General features: G+C 55.0%; 5 protein-coding genes across 5 annotated transcripts; 3 read left to right on the top strand and 2 right to left on the bottom strand.

The window, feature by feature from the left end:
* Positions 1-625: 625 nt before the first annotated feature.
* GCG54_00012548 (uncharacterized protein) lies at positions 626-2,693 on the top strand (the record flags this gene model as incomplete). The annotated part of the gene is made up of 3 exons (XM_045412424.1): positions 626-740; positions 1,094-1,207; positions 1,267-2,693. 3 exons carry the CDS (start codon positions 626-628, stop codon positions 2,691-2,693), a joined length of 1,656 nt encoding a protein of 551 aa, XP_045261459.1.
* Positions 2,694-3,423: 730 nt separating this feature from the next.
* Positions 3,424-4,770, top strand: GCG54_00012549 (putative mitochondrial carrier; the record flags this gene model as incomplete). Its single annotated transcript, XM_045412425.1, has 3 exons — positions 3,424-3,620; positions 3,721-4,471; positions 4,540-4,770. The coding sequence occupies 3 exons, from the start codon at positions 3,424-3,426 to the stop codon at positions 4,768-4,770; spliced, it is 1,179 nt and encodes a 392-aa protein (XP_045261460.1).
* A 1,160-nt stretch (positions 4,771-5,930) lies between these two features.
* On the bottom strand, positions 5,931-9,782 carry GCG54_00012550 (Sorting nexin-3; the record flags this gene model as incomplete). Its single annotated transcript, XM_045412426.1, has 7 exons — positions 5,931-5,959; positions 6,090-6,411; positions 6,551-6,799; positions 7,573-7,673; positions 7,989-8,264; positions 8,325-9,666; positions 9,780-9,782. 7 exons carry the CDS (start codon positions 9,780-9,782, stop codon positions 5,931-5,933), a joined length of 2,322 nt encoding a protein of 773 aa, XP_045261461.1.
* A 2,070-nt stretch (positions 9,783-11,852) lies between these two features.
* On the top strand, positions 11,853-15,062 carry GCG54_00012551 (Dolichyl-phosphate-mannose--protein mannosyltransferase 1; the record flags this gene model as incomplete). Its single annotated transcript, XM_045412427.1, has 5 exons — positions 11,853-12,085; positions 12,149-12,438; positions 12,491-12,774; positions 12,832-14,301; positions 14,493-15,062. The coding sequence occupies 5 exons, from the start codon at positions 11,853-11,855 to the stop codon at positions 15,060-15,062; spliced, it is 2,847 nt and encodes a 948-aa protein (XP_045261462.1).
* A 1,167-nt stretch (positions 15,063-16,229) lies between these two features.
* GCG54_00012552 (Rab guanine nucleotide exchange factor sec2) lies at positions 16,230-18,299 on the bottom strand (the record flags this gene model as incomplete). The annotated part of the gene is made up of 1 exon (XM_045412428.1): positions 16,230-18,299. The coding sequence occupies one exon, from the start codon at positions 18,297-18,299 to the stop codon at positions 16,230-16,232; it is 2,070 nt and encodes a 689-aa protein (XP_045261463.1).
* Between the last annotated feature and the right edge of the window lie 2,875 nt (positions 18,300-21,174).

Consider the following 21,174-nt stretch of genomic DNA (forward strand, 5'->3'; position numbering starts at 1 on the left):
GTCCATCTCCGTCCTTACTCCTACCTCCCCGTACAAATCCCAATTCTAACCCTCGCCCTCTTCTCACTCCATGCTCTCCCAGTCTCCCTCTGTCCTTCACTCTGTCTGACCTGGGTTCCCCCCCTCTTACCACCACACAACCACCACCACCACCACCACCCCCGTCTTTCTTGGCCCGGCCGCCTTGTCGCGCTCTCCCCTCCATCAACAATTCTCTCGTTCCTCTTTCGTTCGAAGCTTGCTCCAGTCAAGCTCCAACTCCCACTCCGCCGTTACCTCAGGCATTCTTCGCCTGCCTGCCCTCGGCTTGCATTGCCACTGCACCTATTAAGGTGCTGCTTCGCCATGAACCAAACGACCTACTACTAGGTTTCCGATCTCTCTTGCTACCCTCCAAGGCTTTCAGCCTTCAGCCCTCTCTGCCCCCCCGTTTTCCAACCTGACGCCGACAACTCATCCTTCTCATCTTTTGTTGTGCCCTTTGACCGGGGGAGGGTTGCAGCAGAAGCAAACCGCAGAAAACCAAAAGAGAGAGAAGGGGAGCCACACATACACAAACACCTGGCGACTCCAACCACCCCGTGAGACCCATCATCATCTCCAACTCGCTGGTGATCTGCTCGCCATGGCGCATGCCCAGGATTCCCAAGAACCTCATAAACGGAAACGGGACGCAGACGACAGCGGCAGCCAGCCAGCTCACTCCGATCGCATTCCCCAGCCTCCTCCGCCTCAGTCAGGTATGTGCGGTGCGCCAGTGTGTGTGATCCATGCCGAACTCCAACAACAAGAACAAGACAAGCGGAAAGCATGAGCCGTCGATCTCGTCCATCAACTGCAACTGCATCTTGTCATCGCGCCCGGAGGCAATCGAGGTTAGACTCGCCATTGATCCCTCGCCCCGGCCTGCCTGCCAGCGCCGCCGCCCTTGTTATGCCCCTTCCTCTCTGTCTTGTCTCTTCGCCTGTTTTCACTCGGAATTTGCATCGAGACCTCTGTGCCCGAAGCCCGTTGCCTTACACTCTCCCCTCGACCTCGTTCGCGCGCGATCCAGACTGCTGCCATGGAGCAAGTGCTAATCGTCACCTCCAAGGCAACTCATCCATCATCAACTACCTCTCCAAAGCCAGTGCTGGCAAGCTCAGGCTCATACAGGGCGAGCCTGACACTTTTACCGATGTTCTTGGCCTATTAAACCAGTATGAAGGTAAGATTTGCCCTGATCCTGATTCGTGTTACTGAATGCCAAGACTTAGCCATGAATAGGGGTACTCAATAGACATGAAAGTCTGGCAGCAAACTTGGGCGCGAAACTAACAGGCCCTCGCCTGCTCAAGGCTATGGAGGGTGCCTTTGAAGGCCCCATCATCACAAATCCGCCCGCCGCATACGGCGCGGCGTCTGTGGGCTGGCTGGACATTGTCTCATTTGCCAAGACGAATCCAGAGAAGTTCGTCTTGACCACCGGCCACGACGGAGAGCGCACTTGCCAGTTCTACTTGAACGGCTTGCAGGTCCAGATCCTGGAGGACGACTGGCGACTCATTATGAATGGTGCTCTGGACAGGTTTTCCATTGTCTCTACGGCCCCATTGGAAGAGGACGAGACGGCCGAAGTGGCCACCCTGGAAATCGTGGAACAACGACTGCAGGTGCTCATCAAGAAGGCCGACGAAATTGCCAAGAGGGCGCGACAATTAAACTACCATCTGAGTGGTCGAAAAGCCGGCATCAACTCACGCCACGGGGGCCAAACATCGAGCAACTCCACGTTCTCCTCCGTCAACCTTTCTCAACGTCATGTCGGCAGTCATGGTTCCGGTTATGACTTGCATGCCGATCTACTCCAGCAATTTCTATCAACATCTCAGATCTATCCTCCGCGCGTTCCATCGAGTGCCGGCCTAGAGGTTCACTCCGGGCAACATACGCCCCCTGCAACGAACCCTCATCCGCACTCGCTTCCTCTGCAGGGCCGTCCGCCAGTAGCAGTGCATCCCCCGGTCATCCCTCAGCGAGACTCTTCATACGACCCTTCATCCGCGCACAGAGGCATTATCACAGCACGAATCGAGAAGTTGAGCAAAGGGGATCAGATTTGGCCCCCGTGCGACCGCTGTCGTAGACTCAAATCGCCTTGTGTAAAGCATTTGACAGCTTGCCAAGGCTGCACTAAAAAGCACGCCAAGTGTAGCTGGAAGACTATCACAGAAGAAGAGGTTGCTTGGCTTAATCGCGAGGCAAGCAGCAGTGCCGATGAGGCGCACGTCGAGTCCAATCCATCAAGTCAGCCGCCGCCGCGAACATTAAGATACGATCCAACTCAGGATGATGGTCGATCCAACGACGAGGCGCCTCCTTCGGCAAGTCTGGTACCTGGCGAGGTTTCGCGACCGGCAAGCCGAGGTCAGCAAAGCCATCAGAGCCATCAGAGCCATCAGAGCCACCAAGGACACCGCCAGCGCTCTCCGATGGAGGCTGGATCCCGCAGCCGAACGAGTAGTTTCATGGATGTGGAACACGAGCCGCCGCCTAATGCGAAAACCTGGATGCCAGAGCCGCATCGCGGCGAGCAGCTTCCCAGCCTAAAAAGAGACCATTTGCTACTGAGTCATATGGCGTCGGCAGCGACTGCAGCGGCCGACGCCAGGGATGCCAACAATACACCAACAGGAAACCTAACGGGACGGTAAGACATGTGAAATGGTCTGCCGCCGAAACACCTGATATGGGTCACAACCTTTCAGTAATCCCATATGTTGCCTACGAGAGCAAAAGACAGCAGCGAGAGTTCGAGATCGAATGAGCGAAACAGGTATGTGCGTTGTGTGCGTGTGTATGTGTGTGCGCGCGATGCATTGCGGGGTACGAGAACAGTCGAGGGAAAAAGCAAAAAGGAAAACAAAAAACCAAGACAAATTCAGATACTCATAATGATACTCAATAAGTTCGCCTGTAAAACTCGCCTTTTGTTAGCTTGGCGATTTGCAGATGAGTTGTCCTGCGTACCATCAGTCTCCTCGTCCACAAGTGCCTGGTAATGGCACCCCAAGAAATTGATACACCCAATTGAATGTCGTTGTGAAGCCACAGGAAACGGATACCGCACGGGCCACATCAACCGGGGCTTAAGTGGATCGCATCAAATCTGAGCGTGGCGCGTTCACTTATCGATGGGAGAAAAAAAAAAGTTGCCCCAGCTCCATCAATGACGGCTTTCTCAACTGCCCGCTCTCTAGTTCACCAATTCCGCCCGCTTGATTTCCACGGCCTGGTATCAACGTGGGATTTCACAAAAGTTGCGTTTTCGCCATTCACCCTCAATCCTGGACATCGCGAGCGACCGCCATAAGAACTGTCCCCCTCCAGTCCCCCTCCAGTCCCCGCAAACCAACTCGTCGGTTGCGATCGCCACTTCGTCTGATGGCCCATTCTCCCGTGGCCGCCGAATACATGTCTGCAGCAGGCGACCGGGCGGCCTCACGCCGCGCCCCGGACACCACATCCTACCCAACATCCAGAGAAACGGGCGATGTCATTCCCGACACAAAACAGAACCCCTCTGTTGACAGCAAAGAGTCGCCATTTGCCAAGTCATGGGTACATTTCGTTGCTGGCGGGTATGTCTGCACCTTGGCCTGCCTCGTCCTCTGAGAGGAAAAGAAGAAGGGGAGAGAAAATCTGTGAATCTTCGGCGCTGACACTTATTGCTTGACACAGTGTCGGCGGCATGACAGCAGCAACCCTCACAGCGCCTCTCGACGTATTGAAAACCCGTCTGCAATCTGACTTCTACCAAGCCCAACTGCGTGCCTCCCATCAAGCCCGCGCCCAGGCAGTGGGCAGCCTCAGCCCTCTCCGAGCTGCCGTATTCCACCTGAAGGAAACGTTTCAAATTCTAGGCTCCGTCTATAGGATCGAGGGGCCGAGGGCTCTGTTCAAGGGCCTGGGACCCAACCTCGTCGGCGTCATTCCCGCGAGGAGTATCAACTTTTATACCTACGGCAACGGCAAGCGCCTCATCGCCGAATACGGCAACGGAGGCCAAGAGTCTGCGTGGGTGCACCTGTCTGCCGGCGTGCTGGCGGGTGTGACGACGAGTACTGCGACGAATCCCATCTGGCTCGTCAAGACGCGGCTGCAGCTCGACAAGAATGTGGCGGAAAAGAGCGGTGGGGTGACGAAGCGGCAGTATCGCAACAGCCTGGACTGTATTCGGCAGGTCCTCCGTACCGAGGGCTTCACCGGCCTGTACAAGGGCATGAGCGCGAGTTACCTTGGTGTTGCCGAGAGCACGTTGCAGTGGGTGTTGTACGAGCAGATCAAGAACAAGCTGGCCACTCGCGAGGAGCGCATCATCCGGAGCGGCCGTGAAAAGACATTCTGGGACCGCACGGTGGATTGGATGGGCAATGCTGGTGCTGCCGGTGGTGCCAAATTAGTCGCGGCCATCTTGGCGTATCCTCATGAGGTATGTTATGGATGATATAACGTCGCTTCTGGAGCATGTAGGAAGAACATTGCTAACATCACCCACAGGTTGCGCGAACCAGGTTACGTCAGGCTCCGATGGCTAACGGTCAGCTCAAGTACACTGGCTTGATCCAGTGCTTCCGTCTTGTGTGGGTCGAAGAAGGGTTTATGGGGCTCTATGGCGGTCTCACGCCTCACCTCATGCGTACAGTGCCGAGCGCTGCCATCATGTTCGGCATGTACGAGGGCATCCTCCGACTGTTCAATACATCGTCCAAGACTGGAACCAGCCTGTGAGAAGACGAAGGCGGGGTTTCCGTCCTCGTTGGCAAGGACGGGCCTCAAGTCACCACGACATTAAACGAAAAATAGGCACCACCACCATCACCCACCTCTTGGATATGTGTCTCTTGTACTATAAGCCACGACGATGAACGACTGCGACTCTGGGACAGACACGCTTCACTCACGCTCAACCCGCACTTGCATATTATCACCATTCCCTTCTCACTAACTTTTCTTTTTATGACACGTCTTCAATGATGACGGCACTCATCCCAAATAACCTCATGTCTTTACAGCGGATGTACGATACGGAGCGAGTGGCTCTAGACTTGGCGAGGCTCGAACGGGATTTGGAGGGGAAAACAATGCGCCTTGGAGAAAATTCACATCCTGTGATGGCGTATCAAGGGGTGCGGTCGTGTACGAACACAGGAAAACGCTATATGCGCCCGGGTGATCTCCTGTCATTCAAAAGAGGAGAAACCTGTGTATAACAACGTATATAAACAGCAGAAGTAAAATACTACACTACTGGGAGAAGTAGACAGGGTCATCGCGGCAGACCAGAAATCCCCTCCATTCAAAGGAGCGGGTGCAGAGCCACGGAAACCCTAATTTGACGTCACCTTGGAAAGACGGCTTGCTTCTTTCCCTACTCGACTGCACAATCACACGAAGCTGACATGTTTCGATTTTGAACTTGATTTTGAGAACGCCAACCTCACCCTCCCTCGAGGAGAAAAGCAACGCTGATGCGGTCCCCCTCGGCGGCTTTTTGTGCTCGGCGCGCGGGACATGAAAGCTATGAGCAGAAGGATAGCGCGGAAGGTCAAACGCAGAGGAACAGCAAATGATAGAATAATCATTTGGATATGAGAGAAAACTGGAAAAACGAAACGAATAACCACCAACCAAGTCCCACCCCTGCAGGATTGTCATTGTGTCCCCTCTTCTGCTGGTCATTCAAGAAGGGGGGGAGGGGGGTGGGTTTCTTCATAATTATCGGGACCGTTTTCTCAATTCCCGCCACCGCGCCTGGAGCATTTTGTCAGTCCCTCCAGCTGTGTATCGAAGCGATGGTGTTTGGGTGGTCGTTTGCGCAATTTGTTCGGCGTTCGCGGAGCTGAAGACGAAGAGGAGAAGGCGCCTGGCCAGCTGGCCCGGAGCTTCAGTCACCATGCATTACGGTCCCAGTTAGGATCTGTTTCTAGTGTTAGCCACATGCTCGCCTGTTGGCACTGCCAGCACTGTCGAAGGGATGTTGCCGGAGGGCCTTCTTGAATGACGTTCGTTCCACGCAAAAACCCTTGGAGGCCAAAGAGACAACCCACCTTGCACAAAGGCTGCCAGGACCTTGCTTCCCGTCTGCAGAAGCGGGTGGCCGACGACGATGCGGAGAAACTTTTCGAGACCAGCGCGGCGACCCTCGATGACGTCGTCGCTGAATCGGTTCGTGAAGACCTTGCCGGGCAGGGGCGGGATGGTCACGCGAGCGCTTTCGCGCTCGAGAATGTCGCGGAAGTATTCAAAGTCGGAATAGCGGCGGCGCACGCTCGAGGCTCGGAGCTTGAAGGCGGGTATGTTGGTGCGGCAGACGATCTCATAGTCGGTGTACATGCCGCGGCCCATGCCGTGGGTTCGGGGATTGCGGACCTGCGGCGAGGTGCTATGTTAGAGAGACAGAACAGGTGGGTTGGGGTGGCAGAGGAAGACGAGTTGAGTGTCAACGCGGCGACGCTGAGCGGCAGCGGTGATGGCGGACAGGGCGAGACGAGGGAGTGGTCGCTCTTACCTCGATCTCGAGGAAGTTTTCGGGCGGGCCGTAGATCTCATCGAACGACTGCTGTCGCGTATCAGGCATTGCCTGCATGATGGGCCGATGAAAGCGCGGCGAGGCCTGGCTGCCCGCCTGTGATCCGGTCGGAGATGTGGGAGAGGATGGCTCAGCGCCGGTAGCGCGAGCTGCGTTCTGGCCTCCGGAATCCGTTTTGACGGCTGATTGGGGGGCAAATCGATCGTCGAGGGCTTCGTCTTGGGGAGCCTAGCTGGAGGCTGACGTCGGCGCGATATCGGGTTTGCGACGTTACTGTTCTCTCCCCTGGTTGGTTATCAGTTGTTCGCGCGTGAGGTCGATTGAAGGCTGCAAATGAGTCGCTTGAGACTGGGCTTGTAGGCGTGTAGGAGGCGCAGCTGCACGAGGTTGACGTGAACGAGTGGCTTTTGCCAAAAAAGTTGAAGTGCGGGAGGGGGCGGGGGAATGGTGCGAAGGCGGCCGATTACGATAGAAGAAGTTCGGGTGGTGTTGAGCTGGATTGCGGGGGAGCAGCAATCTACAATCAAGCCCGCCCAATGGTGCCCGGCCGTTGTCCAGCGATTGAGGTACCAACAAATCTCACCTACCTACACTGGCCATGGATGGTGCACTGTAAGACGAGGGAGGCTGAGCCAATGTCTGTGGGGGCTACCCCCGCTCGCATGTTTCCGGCTCTTCGTACACGCTCACACTAACATCACAAATGTACGACGCCAACGCTGATGAGCCGCGCTGCCCGATTTAGCAAGTGGGGGGCGGCGACGGCTGTGAGCACGTCTACAATCTGGAGTATCTGGAATATTGGGATCACCAAATTCAGTCCTCATCAGTCTTGTCATATTTTGAATTATACATTTACAGAACATCGTGGTCCTGTGTGCCACGGTGTTGCCCAGCTTTGGCTCGGCCCAGATGCCAGCACCCCTCCCAATCTGATATAAAATTACAAAACATGTTGCTTGCGACCACTCTTCCGTTGCAAAGCAGCTTCAGTAACTTACACATTCCCCGTGGCCATAATAATCCCGAACAATATTGAGAAAAACAGCCCGGTGGTTGAGGTTGCGCCGGAAGCACATGCTGGAGAAGCATTGCATAAGTCCTGTGAACGCGAGTAACTGGAATGCCAGAATCTCACCTCCAAGCTCTTCTTGATTGTTTGGCATACGATGCTAGTTGCGACTGTTAAACCTTTATGTTGGCGGGCTCTCCATAGCCGAGACCTCGTGGAGAACACTCGTTCGCAAATCGGGTTTCTGCGGCAAAGGCAGTGACATACTCGCTGCCAAGCTCAGTTTTGAATGCCTCATTTTGATATGAAAAGCTCGCAGCGTTGCGACACATGAAGGACCTTCGCAGGCTGCGTGCGCCGTCTGCACCTTTTACTTCTTGTCTGCGAACCGTTGGTGAATCGCACGAATCTGCTCCTCAACGTTCAGGCTGTGCAGATGGTTAATATGCGCCTGGCTCTTGCCGTCTGGATTTCCGTCGAAACTGTGAATCGCTGCCTTCTTCCTCCGAGCGAGTTCCTCTTCCGACATGGGCTGGCCAGTGACCCCATCGAATACGTCACTTCTCTGACTTGCTAGACGTTTCAAGTTGTTGGCTACATCCGCCGTGGACAGATTTGTTGTTGCGTATCGCGCTTCAGCTTTAGCTCTTTGGTCTTTCCACTGGGGATCAAGAAGCTCGACTGCATAGATCGTTAATATTCACCCTGTCGCAGGTAGTGTAGGGGCGGAAAATGACTTACTTCGCATATGCTCGTCGAGCTCATTCATGGGAATCTGCTGTTTGCAGTTCGGACATAATGCCGTCTGCACGCTTTGCTTATTTGCATTGCGTTGCAATGCTCTGGGGACGTAGTTCTCCTTGATCTTCATCGGCGCGTTGCCTCCGCGAGCCTCCGCACGAGCCTGTTGTTCTCTGGCACGCGCCTCTGATCTCTCTTGTATCCTCCTTTCCTCTTCTTCCTCCTCTGCCGATCGCCGTGGTGGTCCATTTTGGTATTGTTGAGGCATCGGCAGGGGCTGTGTCTGGTACTGCTGTTGAGGCGCATAGCCCGTGTGAACTGGCAGCGTGTGAGAGGCCTGTGGGTAGGCATTATATGTCGCATCTTCTTCGCCTGGGAAAGCTTCCTCGATACGGAGGTTGGAACTGATGGATGCTTTATTTCTCTCTTCAAGCGACGCGTACTGCAAGTCAGAAAGGTTCGTTGGAGGCGGCAGGTTCGCATGGTCGTCGGCATCGGTGAAGACAATGGTCTCAACAACAACAAAGTCATTCCAATCGATTCGGGCGAATTCAGCTCGCTTTTTCTCATCCTCTTCCTCCTTCTTTTGCTTCTCTGTTTCCTGAAATTTCGAGTACTCGGCGCGTTGTTTCGCGCGACTCAGGACATGATATTTGTCGTCGACGTTTTGCCGGAGATAGGCGATGCGTTCTTGCTCCAGTTTTCCACCTTCGCCACTCAAACCACTGGCCCTCAATAATGCAGTGTACTGGTCAACTTGATGTTGGAAGAAGTTGTGGAACGTATGGTTGGGGATGAGGAACTGGAATTGCGGGTTTCCAGCCTCGCGCTGGGCGAGTTGGGTCATGAACTGGCGGCCGTTCTTCGCTACGAAAAGAGCTGTCAAGCGAATGACTTCCAGATCTTTTTGATTGATTCTAGGCATGCGGGCGGAAAATTGGAAATCGGGGGGTTTGGGAGGGCCCTGTGGCTTCTGTTCGGCGGGGGCAGCTGCTTCGTTCGCGCGACCAGCGGCTATAGCGGTGCCGCGACCGGCCTTGATTTCGTCGAGTCGCCATTGATAATAAGCGTGGTAGGCATCGGCGTCGTTGAGAAAGCTGAATTTGGGGTTGGAGCGCTCTTTGTCGCGAATCCTGTCTTCGAAAACCAGGCCGTTTCGGGCGACATATCCGGCCGTCTTCTCGAGAACGTTGCGAATTTCGCGCGGAGGAAGGACAACCCCGGTAGGAGGTTTCAGATTGTCCAGAGCAGTGGCGGCATCGCCATTCGTCGCAGTTGTGGCCATGACGGAGACAGAGGTGCGCGCAGTTGAGATTGTGAGGATGCAGCGCGTGGAGCTTTGCTAGGAGTCAAGCGCGCAGAACAAAAGCTGTTTGGAATACTTTTTTTTAGGAGACGCTCAGCCAGATTGGCCAGTGTTTGCCTTAGTCAGCAGTGGGTCGGTGGTGCACGGACCATTGGCTTGTCATATGCGAGTGCGACAAATTGGGTTTGTCTTGAATTGCGATATCTTCAATATAATACTGACGCTGGAAATGCAGAACAGTGCCAAGATGAACCAGTAAGTCTCACTGCTTATTCAAATAGCTCGAAATTTTAGCCGAAGATCATTGGCTATGTTATGTGGTGTATAGCGAATGAGGCATAAGGGCCCAGGGAGGGCAATTGGTTGAGCGAATAGCTGCCACGAACAAGGCGCTGATGTCACATGATCCCACTAATGTATGTTTCAAAGATCCCCATGTGAGTTGGCGAGATCAAGCCATTCGCTCGCTGACTGAGCGACTATCGATCCCAAGTAGACCCGTTCACTAACTACAGCCAACTATGAAGAATCCTGGCCTTTGAATAGAGGAACAAGACGACAGAGAAGGCGGGGAAGAAGAGGGGGGCAGTTCAACAGTCAAAGTATGCCTTACGACAAGATATACAAATAGGGTGGGAAACCGGCGAGAGCATGAAGGATGCGGAGCTTATGAGTCGAAGTGGAAGGGATGGCGCGGTGGTAGTGTGTGAAGTAGAATGCCTTACATATGCCAGCGTGCTTGAAAGTCCTTTTCAGCCTCATGGCAGCACGCACTGGCCACATTACATCCAAAGTGGGAATGGAACGGATGGATCCAGCGAGGGCGTCCAGTGTCCACGGTAACTCCTCACGGAGCAGCTGGAGAACAGAGGCCGCACGCTGACAGAGAACAATGGCAGCCACGGCCGCCGTCTGTACCACAGGATTGGCACTAGAGAGGGAGCACGGGCACCTGTGCCGGTGTTCGCAGAAGCTACGACAATGCAGGTAGCTAACCTAACTGTGTGCTTACCATGCCCAGTCGAGGTAGCTTTTCCCAACGCCTCCCGACTTGGAATGTAATTTGTGATGTGAACACTTGTCTTGTTCAGCCAACATGATGGGATTTGGGGGTCGGATGCCAATGCTACATCAGCCCCGAGGGCCGAGCTTCATAACAAGCGAACCGCGTAAAGTGCTTCCTCAGCTCAGGTAAGGTAGGCAGCCCCCGACGGATCAGTGGGAGTGGGGGCACGCCTTCATATGCGCGTCCACATCGCTGGGGACACCTAGACCTGGCCATTGACCTCGATCTTTTGACCCCATCTTCAGACCTAGCCTACTTCTCCCTCTTCCACTCCGGCCCTGCCTCGATGCTTGCTGGGTGCCTCGAGACATCCCAGGCTTCCTTGTCTTGATGCGTGCAACTTAGAGCAATAAGCAATCCGTGAGCTGTGAGACCCAAGGACACGACCCTGTTGTGATAAAGTGTAGCGCGTAAAATTAGACACGTTGGATCCATTGAAAGTGCCCCCAAAGGCTTAGGGCAGGGGGGGAGGCAAAGCCCAAAGTAGCAGACGCGACGTCGCGTCGAAGGACAAGCCGCATGCTGGCTGCACAAGACAGCTGTGGGCCAGCCAGGGTGAGCGGCCATGGGGAATCGTAGAGAGGATGCGAAGGGGGCGTGGAAATCATCCAAGGGGTGATCGCGAGAACCAGGCAGCTCCCGGGTACGCCCTAGCTTCAACCAATTGCTGGCTGCCAAACAGGCCACTTCGCTTTTCGACCCTGACCCCCTAATCCCTCCATTTACTCCCTTCCAGCCTGTTCACTGTTCTCCCCCCCGGCTGTCATCAGCTAAACTTTCCGTCACCAGACCGGATTGTCCTGACTTCTTCTGTCCCTGAACCTCCCTTTTTTTTTCCCTTTGGCCCCTTCACCATACTTTCGACTACAACTTCCCGTTGAGGGCATTCATCAAGGTCGCCCGTCAACCTGCCTTGCACGAATGACGGCCTTTTAATGCTTGTCTTTTCTTCTTGACTCTCGTTGATTCTCTTCCTACTTCATTTGCGATCCATCCTGCCGGGGAGAGAGGGGAAAAAAAACCCTCCATAGGTCTCCCTCCACCATCGCCGTCGACGTCCCCCGTCGTCGCTCCTTCCCTTGAAGGACGACCACCAGACCACCTACCCCATCGATTTCGCCTGGTCTCCTTCCCCCTGCGATCTGATACCTCAACCATGGCTGCTACCAAGCCCGTCCGCTCCCCGAGCCCAAGGCTCGAGAAGCACGCCAATGGCAAGACCCCCGTGAGGCGTGAAAAGAGCTATAAATCAGATGGCGTCGATGACAATGACGTCTTCCTCCTGCCTGTCTCCGACTATCAGATCATGATCCTTCTGACCGTTCTCGCTGCGGCCGTTCGCCTGTTCAGAATCTACCAGCCCACCAGCGTCGTCTTTGACGAGGTCCAGTGAGTCCACACAGCCTCCGAACTTCCCAGTCTGAACCGTCTCTAATCAGGTCTCCTCTCCAGCTTTGGTGGCTTCGCTTCGAAATACATCAAGGGCAAATTCTTCATGGATGTCCACCCTCCGTTGGCTAAGATGCTTATTGCGCTGACCGGCTGGTTGGCGGGCTTCAACGGCGATTTCGACTTCAAGGAGATCGGCAAGGACTACCTCGAGCCTGGCGTCCCGTATGTCGCCATGCGCATGTTCCCTGCCGTCTGCGGAATCCTTCTTGCTCCCCTCATGTTTCTGACCCTGAAGACCACCGGGTGTCGCACAACCACTGCCATCCTGGGCTCCGGTCTGATCATTTTCGGTATGGCATCTGCAATTCATGTCTGAAATGATTTACTAACGTAGACATGAAGAAAACGGTCTCCTCACCCAGGCCCGCCTGATCCTGCTTGACTCCCCACTGATGGTCGCGACCGCTTTCACCGCCCTCGCCTTCCAATCATTCACGAATCAACACGAACAGGGCCCTGAGAAGGCCTTTCAGTTGAGCTGGTGGTTCTGGCTTGCTATGACGGGCCTCGGTCTCGGCGTTACTTTCAGTATCAAGTGGGTGGGTCTCTTCACCATCGCCTGGGTCGGAAGCTTGACCTTGGTCCAGCTCTGGGTGCTTCTCGGAGACACGAAGAACGTCACGCCGGTACGTGTCGCTTACATTCAGCCCCTGTATACTACTCGGAACTAACACATACACCAGCGCATTTGGGCCAAGCACTTCATGTCTCGCGCCTTCTGCTTGATCATTATCCCTTGGGGTTTTTACATGGCCATGTTCGCCATCCACTTCCTTTGCCTCGTAAACCCTGGCGACGGCGATGGTTTCATGAGCTCCGAATTCCAGTCCACTCTCAACTCCAAGGGCATGCAGGATGTCGCGGCCGATGTCGCCTTTGGCAGCCGCGTCAGTATCAGACACGTCAATACTCAGGGTGGCTACCTGCACTCTCACCCCCTGATGTACCCTACCGGTAGCAAGCAGCAGCAGATCACTCTGTACCCCCACAAGGACGAGAACAACGTGTGGCTGCTCGAGAACCAGACCCAGCCCCTCGGTGTCAACGGCGAGCAGATCAACGGAACCCTGGCCTGGGACAATCTGCCGCAGCCAGTTCACATTAAGGACGGCGATGTCATCCGCTTGTACCATCTGCCCACCTTCCGTCGTCTCCATTCCCACGATGTCCGCCCTCCTGTTACGGAGGCCGACTGGCAGAACGAGGTTTCGGCCTACGGTTACGAAGGCTTCGAGGGCGATGCCAACGACTTGTTCAAGATTGAGATTGTCAAGAAGCAGTCTCTTACCCCAGCATCCAAGGAACGTGTTCGCACCATCGAAACCAAGTTCAGACTCGTCCACATCATGACTGGATGTGTCCTCTTCTCGCACAAGGTGAAGCTTCCTGATTGGGCGTCTGAGCAGCAGGAAGTCACTTGCGCCAGAGGGGGTACCCTTCCCAACAGCCTTTGGTATGTCGAGTACAACGAGCACCCTCAATTGGTTGGCGACAACGTTGAGAAGGTTAACTACCGCCACCCGGGCTTCTTCGGCAAGTTCTGGGAGCTGCAGAAGGTCATGTGGAAGACCAATGCTGGCTTGGTTGAATCCCACGCATGGGATTCTCGTCCTCCCTCTTGGCCAGTACTCAAACGCGGTATCAACTTTTGGGGCAGAGACCATCGTCAGATCTACCTGATGGGCAACCCAATCGTCTGGTGGAGCTCTACTTTGGCCATCGTTGTCTACGTCCTTTTCAAGGGTGTCGCAACTCTGCGTTGGCAACGCAGCTGCAACGATTACAGCAACGTCACCTTCAAGCGTTTCGATTACGAGGTCGGCACCGCAGTACTTGGCTGGGCCTTCCACTACTTCCCATTCTACTTGATGGAACGTCAGCTTTTCCTTCACCACTATTTCCCGGCCCTCTACTTCGGCGTCATGGCCTTGTGCTCCGTCTTCGACTTCGCCACCGCTCGCGTTTCTTTTGCCGGCATTCGCAACAACCCAATTATTAACCGCGCCAGCGCTGTCGCTTTCCTAGCCTTCACAATCACGGTGTTCATGCTCTTCTCCCCCTTGGCCTACGGCAACCCCTGGACCAAGGCCGAGTGTAACAGGGTCAAGTTGTTCAGCTCGTGGGATTTTGACTGCAATACCTTCTACGATAACGTAAGTAACACTACCGCTCACGTGCCGGGACAGGGCATGCCCGAGAGAGGACTGTAATAGTTTGCCAATTGCCCATGTAATGCGCTTTGGTCCGGGAAAGTTCATAGCCAAATGCCATTTTCGATTCGGCTGAGCGATGTTGGGTCAAAGTGACGGTACATTGAGGCTAACATGACTTTCTTGCTGCATAGTACTCTCAGTATACTGAACTGCTCACCCGCACCTCCGCCGCTGCGGCTCCAACCCCCGCCAAGTCCGAGGCTCCAGCTGCTCCGGCCGGCGGCCAAGTTGGCCAAATTCCAGTTGGCGAGGCCCCACAAGAAGAGCAACCAGCAGCAGCCGAGATGTCGGAAGCCCCGGCCCAAAAGGTTCTCTCTCGCGAGGAGCGCGTGGAGTACCGGGACCAGGACGGCAACCTGCTCGACGAGGAGCAGGTCAAGGCTTTGGAGGGCAAGGTCGAATTCAAGACAAAGTACGAGACGCGGACGCGCGTCGTCGACGCAAGTGGGAACGAAGTGCAGATGCCCGAAGGCGGATGGCCGCAAGAGCTTGGTCAAGAACAAGGGGACAGCGTCGCCCCGCCTCACCCGGATGTTCAGGGTGTCGATCAGGAGACCAAGTCCAAGTCTACAGAAAAGGCAGAGGACTCAGTCGTTCCCCCGGCTGCCGAGAGCGTCAAGGGTGCCAAGGAGGCTGAGCAAAAGAAGGCCAAGCCTGCTAGCGAGGGCGGCAAGGAGGCCACCGCCCAGGAGGAGCTTTGAGTATGAGAATACGATGTAACACCTCTCCGCTTGCTGGAGCTACCACATGCCGGGGAAAGATCCAGAACGACGGGTGGTACGGTGGGGGGAAGAGGCAAGAGATCCAGAAGCGGAGGTATAGGTGTTGAGGCATCGTTCCTTGCACCAAACCCAGTCGGGATAGATGTCACGAACTGTGCTTTCCAGCAAACCCCAACATAACCCCGTTGTCCACGGAGTACAAGGGGATTCCGAAAAATAAGGCCATAAAAATCGAGGTTTCATTTGTTGTCCAAGAGCTAAGCAAGACGTGCGTGCCCATGTATGTAAACAGTCATCACAGGAGGTTCAATCTACGTCATGACGATGGTGTTGTCTGCATTTTCCCCCTCATGATTCAACAAGGACCAAATAAGCTCTGTTGCGTTGTTCCTTTCGACAGGTCCCAACTGGTGTTGACACAACTACAAGGTCAAGGTTGACGTGTTGATGGGAATGCCTGTCTGAAAACTGTCATTCGGTCTCAGTTCGTTTTTTCTCTTTTGACATAGAACGAAGTGCTAGCTTAGATTCAGGTATGCCTTCAGGTGCCCCTGAATCCCCGCTTGGTGGGCGCTTCCTTGCCTGTTCTCCCAGATGCAAGGGGTATGCCATTTGACCCAGAGTGGAAATTGGTGAGCATGCTTGTTAAGGTAGCAATTAAAGTAAGCAGCGCAAAGGGCGTCTTTGTCTGTCATTCACGTTTGCATGAGAATCAGAGCTAGGGACTGGGTGAACAACACAACATCTTCTCCTTGTGTCTGGTATTATCCGCAGTGCAGCGCGCACTGATTAGTGTCTGTGTCCCGTCCACCTACTCCGTCCGTCTAACGAATGCCTGTCCTCTGACCTGCGATGATAACTGTGACGGTTGCTGTGCGCTTCGCAACTCAAATTTTCCTTCTCCAAAACGCCGTTGCCATTCCAGGAAAATGAACAGCCTGTAACGTTGTTTCCCAACCCATCCGAACCAACCAGAATCACTCTTGTCCCCAAGGATCCCCACCAAACCCTCCCATGTGGCCATCATCAGTAGCCCCGGCATTACAGCTTCGTGGCATACGGCATAGTAATACAGCATTGAATATTAGGTGTACGTCCTGGCAACTCAGGTTTTGCTAGGGATGAAAGCTCGCAATCGCGCGTCGTTTAATCGGATGTAATAGTTGCGGTCGGTTCCGGAGAGCTGGGAATGCTGAGCGACAGACGCTTCTCGCCGTCCTTTGCTCCGTCCTTTCCTTCATTGGCAGCTGTTTCGGGTGCCAGCGACTGTGTGGACTTTCGGTTGCTTGTGTTCGGGGTTTCTGGCCTCGTAGGCGGTGCTTCAGTTTCCTCCAGTGTGTCCGCGTCCTTGACATCGGACTTGTCTACTCCTGGTTTCTCCTCGGCTTCGACGATAGCCGGTACTTGAGCAACCGCCGGCTCCACGTTCTGTGCTTCACTCTCATGACTTGAGCGAGGGCTCTTTTCTGATCCGGATGATGCAGGTTGGCTTGCTGGGATAACTCCGCCGCCGATACGAGACCAGAACATCTGCTCCCTCAAGCGAACACTCTCTTCCCATGCAGCTTTCTCGGCGTCTTCATCATCTGCACGCCAATGGCCATCTTTCAATATACGAAGAAAGTTGAGGAAGTCGCATGTGGATCTGACGCGTCCCAAGCAGTACTTGCAGAGAGGGTAGCGCTGCGCTGACTCCGACTCGTTGGTTCGAAAGCGGTACGTCCGCAGATGTTCGTCGTCCTTGCGCGAATCGCCGCATAGAGAGCAAGGGTAAAATTGAGGCTTCACGATTGACGCAAATGGCGCGTTCGCAGGGATGGGCTCCACGACAATCGAGCCGTCGCTCATGGCGTTCAGCACGCTGCGTCGAGCTAGCCAAGACAGCCCGGGGGCAATATCCAATCGAAGTGTCGGTTCGACATCCTCTGCCAGAACACGCTTGAAGAATTTGGTCTCCTTCAGTGCTGGTGGAGGCGGGCCCAGGTTTGCTGAGGCGGTGCTAGAAACGGAAGCTGGGGTATTGGGGGTCTGCGGCGAAGATGAAGCAGGTGTTCCAGCGGTGGAGAGGGAAGCTGTTGATGCATTTGAAGGGTGTGCGCTCGAAGTGCTGCCACCCATGCCGAGACCAAGGCCGCTAATGCCGTTGAAAGAGCCAGACGAAACACGACTACCAGCACGATTGCGCGAGATGCGGGTAAGAGCGACAAAATCCTCGTAGGATCCCAAGTCCGTCCTGAGAACAGGCTGGATAAGATGGGTGAGGCTTGTTGGATACGTCGGTGAGGAGGGGTCAACGAGAGGCGAGGCGAGCACGCCGTCGGGTCGTTCGTCATCCTTGAACTCAGATTTGCTGAAGCCGGGAGATGAGGGTGCTGTTCCGGTCGTGCCTTCTTCCCTTTCCAGTGCCATCTGCTCCATGACCTGCTTGAGATCGGCAAGTTGCTGTTGCTGTGAGGTCAGCAGAGCCTCCATATCGCCCAACTGAGACCTCAAGTTGTCGTTTTTCCTTTGCAGAGCCTCCTGCTCAATACGCGCCTCTTCCTTGGCCGAGATGACCATGTTGTTGGCCTCCTCAAACAAGGCGGTAGTAAGGTTTTCCAGCTCCTGCTCGATCTTCTTCTTTTCCTTTTCGACGTCCTCTCGCAACTTCCGTTCGTTTGTCACACGCAGCAAAATGGTCTTCTTCTCCTCCTCGACAACCTTTCGACGCACCCAGATGTCGCCGGCGAGCATTTCCCGTTGTGACGCATTCTGCTCTTCCAAATGCTTGATTTGCTCGCGGGCTCTCTCCAATTCCTGTCTCGTAGCGGTTAACGTGTCATCGAGGGTCGTCTGGTGATTAATGGCGTTGATCAGCTTTGTGCTCAAAGTAGCTACTTCGTCGTCGAGATCGGGATGGTGGGAGGTATCGGCGTCGCTCGCAGGGCTCATAGCGCGGCTACGGGGGTCGGGTAGAGTACTAAGTTCGCCTTCATCTTCCGGGGGCGAAACGGGTGTGGGTCGCAGAGATGGCGATGAAGGTGTAGACGCCAACGAGGAGGACATAATGGGGACGTCCGCAACGGACGGTGCCTTGCCTGTGATTCTCGTAGCCTTAGGGCTCGGAGATGGCGATCTGGCGATGGAAGAGAGGGACCTGAAATGGCCGAAAGGTCTGGAACCGGGTTGGGGGCTCGTATGCTGAGCCCAGCCGGCAACCGCGATGAAGGAATCCATAGGTGGCAATGGCGGTTTTCCTGGTTGTTGTGACAGAGCGGGCTGTATGAGATGGCAACGTCAAAGAAGTGTCTAGAGCAGCCTAAAAGGGGGCGTTGGTGAGCCTCAGATGAAGCAAGACGACATGGCGGTGGTGTCGGTGCAGGTTCTGGAACTGGGAAATTCCGGTGCTTTGGTCGACAACGGTTGAGGGGATGATGGCGAGCAAGGTGATTAGATCGGTAGCTACGTAGGGTAGGTAGGTGGTGTGGTATCGATGGCGGATGGTGGTTCGTGATCGTGATGGCAGCGTGATTAATCGTATCGAGGCAGGTGAGAAGAGGGGTTCGTTGCAGTGGTGATCAAGTAAGGTAGGAAAGAGGAGAAGAGATGACAAGTGAGGCAGGCAGGCAGAGGCGAACAGAAGTGAAGCCGAGGGAGCAGCGGAGCGGGCCAAGCAAGCCTTTGAGTCTTTTCCAGTCGTGGCAGGAGCCGAGCTACGAAGCAGGGTACATTGTACGTTGAGTTAGCTACCTACCTTGGCTGCGTTGCGGCGACCAGCGGTGCTTGTGCAAACGCAAGTAAGTGTGCAAGTACAAGTGGACGAGCGACGGCGGCAAAGCGAAAAGAAGCCAGCCAGAGAGAGAATGAGATGGGCAGCAAAAGACTGGGGACAGGGACCAGGACTGGAACTGGGCGGATGACATGGGTGGCATGGATTGGACGGTTCAAACGTGACAGGGACTATCCTTTCTTGCTGGGGTGGTGGGAGCGCCGGGCGCACGCACTTTTCCAGGTCTCAAAAGGTCCACGTCCTCATCCCCGTCCCCGTCCCCATCCAGGTCCATGTCCAGCTGCCCTCTTTCCACCTCCATCTGAAAGACGGACAGGCAACTCGCAGGCAAATGTTGATATGCACGCCCGATTTTCCTGACGGCACATCATTCATCAGTGTGCCAGCGCCCGCCGGTTCTAGGCAAGGCGAGTGTGTAGACAGGAGCCACTGCACCTAGCCACGATGCACTTGACCTTGACACACAAATGGACGCCCGTGAAAGAGCTCGGCGGGAACGGTACTGGGCCGGGCTGGACTGGGCCGGGATGGCCATGGCCAGGGCCACGCCGGAGCAGGGGTGGAGGCAGTGCAGTGCAGAGCAGAGTGTGTGCAGCTGCCAGCGGCAGCCAGCAAACAAGACGAAGTGAGCGAAGCGAAACGAAGCGAAGCGATGCAGGTGTCCGTCATCGCCCATCAGCCATCAGTCAGTCAGTCAGTCAGTCAGTCAGTCAGTCAGTCAGTCAGTCAGTCGGGTCAGTGCCAAGTGGCAGGCGGTAGCTGAGTGTGACGACAACCTACTATGCAGTACCTGGCTGAACCACGGACTAGTGCACCACCACTTAGCCACTTGGTTCTTAGTGTGCGCATCCATTGCCATCGCATGTTGCGGTGTTGCACCGGGCCCCGAGAAAAGCAGACGCTGCAGCGGCTTGTGACGATGTTGCTGTGGGGTCTGCTGTCGGCTGCCGCTTGGTCGGGAGTGGGTGACGGGCCTGACAGCCAGCACAGGTGAGTTGAGGTGAGGTGACTTCAAGTGGGCAGACCTACGTACCTACCGCCCAGGGGTCCAATGTGCCAGTGTCGCTTCCATGTCGCTGAGATGACGACCAGTTGAATGATTCGCATTCGCCCCCAGATGCCTCCGCCACAGCCACAAATCAATCAAAAAATCAACTCCGTCATTCCCGCCGCGTAAAAAGGCACCCGCCCTCGGAGCGATTCGTATCTGATTGGATCCAGCACCGAGGAGTCTCACCCAATATGCGCAAAAACCACCCGTACAGCAGTGCTATGTATAAGGTATGTACACTGTAATCCCCGTACATTTCAACCCGACCTCGGCGCGCCTGGTGACAATTACATGCAATTCCACGCTGCCACCAGTCAAACAAGCACTTCCACAAAAGGCAGGTCTACCGTGTCCCGCGTCCCGTCTTCTGGTCAGCTGGCTGGTCACAATGGTGTCCGTATATACTATGCAGTACATATACCTTACGTGCCAAGGTGGTCCCGTCAGAGTTGTGAACTGCTCGCTCATCTTACTTATACAACCATGTAAAATGTGCTTGCTGCTTAATGCATGGATAATCCTACCTGCCAGCGTGAACCGCGAACCGTGAACCGCATCACAAACCCACTCAAGTAAGCTCGTGAGATCCTCTCGCCTCCCTTCTCCTGAACACATCGTCAAATCTGCCCTGCTTTATTGCTTCGCTACGCCGCAACTAGGGCCGAGGCACTGCCCGTTCAAACGGACCCGCGCCTGGGACCCTGACGCGCACGCATCTCTGGAACACGACCCCCGGCCAAGAACCAGATTGAGAACTTCCTTCCACTCTTCGGCTTCCATCTTGCGGCTCCATCCCATCCCATCCCATCCTTCCCGGCTCCAACCTATCTAACCTTCCTCAGATCTGCGCTGTCATCCCCCTTCCCCCTCAGCCTGTCCGTACATACCTACTGTACCGCATACCATAGTAGTACATATGCAGCGCTCATCTTTCTTGTGGAATGCTGCGACGTCGCTCCAATTGGTTTCAGGTCGCGGCCCATCAATCATGACCGACGACCAGCGAGCCTATTCTATTATTGGCATCTTCTACTACCATGAGCGACATGGCATCTTTTTGCTACTTAGCCTGCCTGCATGCCTTCCACGTTCTACACTAGCAGCCCGTCCTCAGGGCCCTGCTCACCATGCATTCCGAGGCCTGCTGAACAACTCTGTATCGCCGTCTGCTTCGCGTTTCGGCTTCACAATGCCTGTGTTCGCGTATGCAGCACTCCTTTCTCCATCTCCATATCTTGCGGCATCTACCGAGCAGCCCGGTCATTAAGAGG

The sequence above is a fragment of the Colletotrichum gloeosporioides genome, assembly GCF_011800055.1.
Source record: "Colletotrichum gloeosporioides strain Lc1 chromosome Unknown consensus_65, whole genome shotgun sequence".
NCBI classification, from domain to species: Eukaryota; Fungi; Ascomycota; class Sordariomycetes; order Glomerellales; family Glomerellaceae; genus Colletotrichum; species Colletotrichum gloeosporioides.